Below are 3,955 nucleotides of genomic sequence, written 5' to 3'. Positions count from 1 at the left end.
GAGGGCTTTCATCGCTTTGCATGTTGAAGCTTCCACTAACTTCTTACGCCACTGATACCTAAGACTCTCACTAAGAAATGGCCCCGCAATGAGACCACGTAAGCTTTCCTCGAGATATAGGAGATATGCTGCAATACTAGACAGTACTCCATCCCCATTTTTTAGTGGAAAAAGGCCACTGCAGACTTTCATGGCACTTTTGGTGGCCCCTGTTACAGCTGCATTTAGCATGCATCCTCTCCTACTTGCAGAAGTGAGTTTGCAAGAATGACACCATCCACACCTTTCCCTGGTAATTTCCTTTTTATCAGGACTTGGCCAGAAGAAACTTAAGGCTACTAACGAAAATGCTTTCACCTGTAGCAAGATGTTACTTGCTGCAGCTTTCTTGGCATTACTAAATTTTTGTAGATCAGGTTCATGGGTTTCCTCTGACGATAGGACAGCCAAAGTAGCAGCAGCTGATGCAGCCAATTCTCCATTTGTGTAATGATTGATGTAAGTATTAAGTTTAAATGATAAACCCTTCTGTGTAATACCAGCAACCAAATTCTTCTCTTGCACTCCACTTGATCTTCCTAACACAGGACTGCCAGAAGCAGATGCGTGGAGGCCAACCACATTCTGAATATTATTTCCACTGGAACTACTTGCACTATCAGGTCTAATTACGTCTGACGCCTCGTCGCACCCTTCTTTTTGCATGTGTGCTAAATCGATCTCCACTTCCCTCAGATAAGAGATTAAACCTCCAGGCAGATCCCAGTATTGTGAGATCGCTTTGCATATATACAGATATTCCATTCTATGGTTCGTTGCAGACAAAAGCACCACGACAACTTTTGGAATGTCGGTGGCATTGTAGTATTTGATATCTGAATCCGCCTGGACAGAAATTTTAAGCCTGTGATATAAGCGAAATATTCATCAGCGTCACGTAATATGGGTTTTCCAACTTTAAGCAAAATCTAGACAAGATAATAAGTTTTAACTACAAAACCAACTAGTCAAGAATTTAAATGAATATGGAGATATATAGAATTGAAAGATCAGCTTGAAAGACAAAGTATCTGAAATAAGGCGTCGAAAACATACACCAGTAAGTGATTGCATGTACCCAAGAAGAGTCGCCCATGTGGATCGACTCCAAAATACACTGCTCCCCTGAGTGACGTTTTATGAGCAATAGTTGGCCCCATTTTGTTGATAGTGCATTCTGGACAATACCACGGCCCATCTGGTATGTACATTTTGACCACACCAATGCATCTCGAGTGATATGCTAAAGGGCATCCATCACAGCAAAGCAACGTCCCATCCATGCCGCATAGCCTACATTCATCACTGTTCCCATCCAGATCTGAGCTATCTCCATGACCACCATCAGTATATCTTGAGCTCAAAGTTTTTGACTCGCTCATTGAGCTTATCCCATGGTTCACTGCAACATATTCACTAAGCTCTTTCTCCTTGCAAGCTGAGGTTTTAGCAAATCTGGGATGGACCCTTCTAGGTCCATTTTCAGGAAGATCAGCAGTAACGCCATCAGGATCAAGTCCAAATTCAGATTCTTCTCGAGAATCAATTTCAGCTCTTACATCTGCTACATCAAAGACGTCATCACACAGAATTTGCAGAATCTTCAACTTCATCACTACAGGTGAGGAATAATAATCTTTCTCCACAACGTATTCATTAAAAACTCTCCAGAGAGGCCCAGTTGCATGTCCCATGGCAGCGAAGTAGTGAACCAAATAAACAGGCCAAGTTAGCGCATCGAGCAAGCTCCAATCAATGCACCTGCAGATGGCAATGCAACAATATCCCTGAATTGTTATCCACTAAGATATTGGAGATCCTAAAACAAGCTTCACCTAAACTATAAATAAGATATTTATGTTACAGTCTCTCTACAGCCATATGCCTTTCTCTCCCAGCTATAAAAAGAACAGAATTCATGAGCTTTAAGATTAATGTCAGCTAGTCTGCTTCCTTGAAGTACATATACCAAACAAACTAATCTGCTGTTTCACAGAATGATTAAGGCACTAAAAAAAACTAAGGATACGGGAAATTTAACTTAAAACATCTCCGGAAAGCAACACAAAATCAAGAAAATAAGTTAAACAAAGACATCTGTTGAAAACTGTAAACAACAAAAGTTGTCTGCGCTAACCTCAGGCACTTTGAAGCCACTTCAGACCCTTCTAAGGAGAGTCGCTCAAGATGACCCTTCAGTGCCCGCAATAAGGCAACATGAATGGCATCCAGCAAAGAATTTGGTCCTCCGAAGTTCAATGCTCCCACAAAATCATCCAATCCAAATGGGAGGATATATAACTGAACACTGAATGATCTTAAGAAACCGTATACAGATAAAAGATGCGCCACAGCCTCCTCAGGGATACAAATCGTTCCTGATGAAGAAGGCAAATCCACTGGTGGAACTGAGACAAGAGGCGACATAGTTTCTATATCTGGATCTCTATTATCTTCAGAGCCAGGTAAACCACAAGATGAATAACCACTTTCAACTTCTGCCACAGAACTTGGGCTAGTGGATGTGGGCACCTCAACTTCACTTACTCGATTTTGCAGCTCAACTCCCTTCTTCTTCATGTAATCTTTTTTCTTCTTTTCATCCTTTTTCAGAATAAAGTCATCTAATTTACTTCTTCTAACACGTAATTCATCATCAAAGTAATTATCCCCAATTATTAACTGACGAAGAGAACAAGTTTCCAGATCCTCAAACTCACCATCCTCATATTCAACTCTATACAAGCCAGTATTATACGAAACAATCTTCCCAAGAGAAACTCTACAGTCATCAAAATCTTTCAACACATAACGACCAAGAAGAGATCTAGGTACAGTCACTTTCAAAGTCTCCAAAACAGGCCTCTTCCCTCGATTAGACGACACTCCATTTTGATCCTCTGGTCTCGGGCGTTTCCTCGGTCTACCTCTAGGTCTGGCCACCTTTCCTTCCACCACTTCCATCTAAAATCAGATCCGAAATCTGTCCCCAGATTTCAAAAAACCGTTAATCCATTTCCAAGCAACTCTCTATGATTCCAAAAATATCACTCCTTTTTCCCCCATAAATCGAACCACATCAAAATCTAAGATCCACGAAACTCGTAAAAATTGAAGCTGAAGCAAAATAAATCAGAACCATGATCCAACAATAAAAACAACACTCCCTACCGATAAATCTGAAATCCTTTAACTTCTCAACTTGGAAACGGATAGAATTGATGCCAAACCTTGCTAGATTTTGATAAAAGCCAAAAATGCCAAACCTAGCGACGTTGGGGATCTACTGAAGACGGCGACGCGTACAAAGAGTGATTTTTTTTCTCCAAACCCTTAATCACTAATCTCGTTCAGGATTGAAGAAGAGCGTTAGGGATTTGATTGAAGAACGATGAAGAAGGAAAAAAAATTGAAAGAACATAGCAAAAAAATATAAATTGTAATAAGTGGGCTGGGCTGGGCCTATTTTAGCCCGAAATGTTATTATAATAGCCCGAAATGGTAGATTTTGTGGTCTGAGTTCTGCTCGGGAATCGGGTTACCCGGATCTAGACCCGCTGGATAGTTGTAAACGTCGCCGTTTTAGTATATTTTGTTGTAAATTAGGGAGTTTAGGGAGTAAATCTCTTAGGTTATTATTAATAGGAATTGAGGTTACAACAAGTATATATAGTGTTACAAGTCCTAAGGTAAAACCGACATACTAATGCTATCGCTGATGGGCTTCGACTAACGGGCCGAAGGCTCTCGACCAAGTGTGGTCGAGAGGCTGCGCACGGACGGACTGATAATGGGCCGGTTGGATAGAGTCCACCAAGTATTTTGCAACACTCCCCCTTTGACGATACAACCGTGCCTATGCGAGGAAGGGATCGATGCAATGTGCTTAGGGGATGCTGCCTCATTAAAACCTTAC

The 3,955-nt window shown here is 41.2% G+C and overlaps 1 protein-coding gene across 3 annotated transcripts in view; it reads right to left on the bottom strand.

Annotated features, from left to right (window-relative positions):
* LOC104770616 (DDT domain-containing protein PTM-like) overlaps positions 1 to 3,444 on the bottom strand; it is a 7,981-nt gene extending 4,537 nt beyond the window's left edge. Inside the window, exons 1-3 of one of the 3 annotated variants that reach the window (XM_010495071.2) lie at positions 2,177 to 3,444; positions 1,096 to 1,800; positions 284 to 904 (exon numbers count right to left, since the gene is read on the bottom strand). In XM_010495071.2, coding sequence (XP_010493373.1) covers positions 284 to 904; positions 1,096 to 1,800; positions 2,177 to 3,003 — 2,153 coding nt within the window. In that variant the 5' untranslated portion in view covers positions 3,004 to 3,444. The remainder of the gene's footprint in view (positions 1 to 283; positions 905 to 1,095; positions 1,801 to 2,176) is intronic. The other 2 variants (XM_019242205.1, XM_019242206.1) reach the window with 2 other exon arrangements.

Source organism: Camelina sativa, chromosome 20 (genome assembly GCF_000633955.1).
Source record: "Camelina sativa cultivar DH55 chromosome 20, Cs, whole genome shotgun sequence".
Taxonomy (NCBI): domain Eukaryota; kingdom Viridiplantae; phylum Streptophyta; class Magnoliopsida; order Brassicales; family Brassicaceae; genus Camelina; species Camelina sativa.
This window is presented reverse-complemented; position numbering and strand designations above follow the sequence as displayed.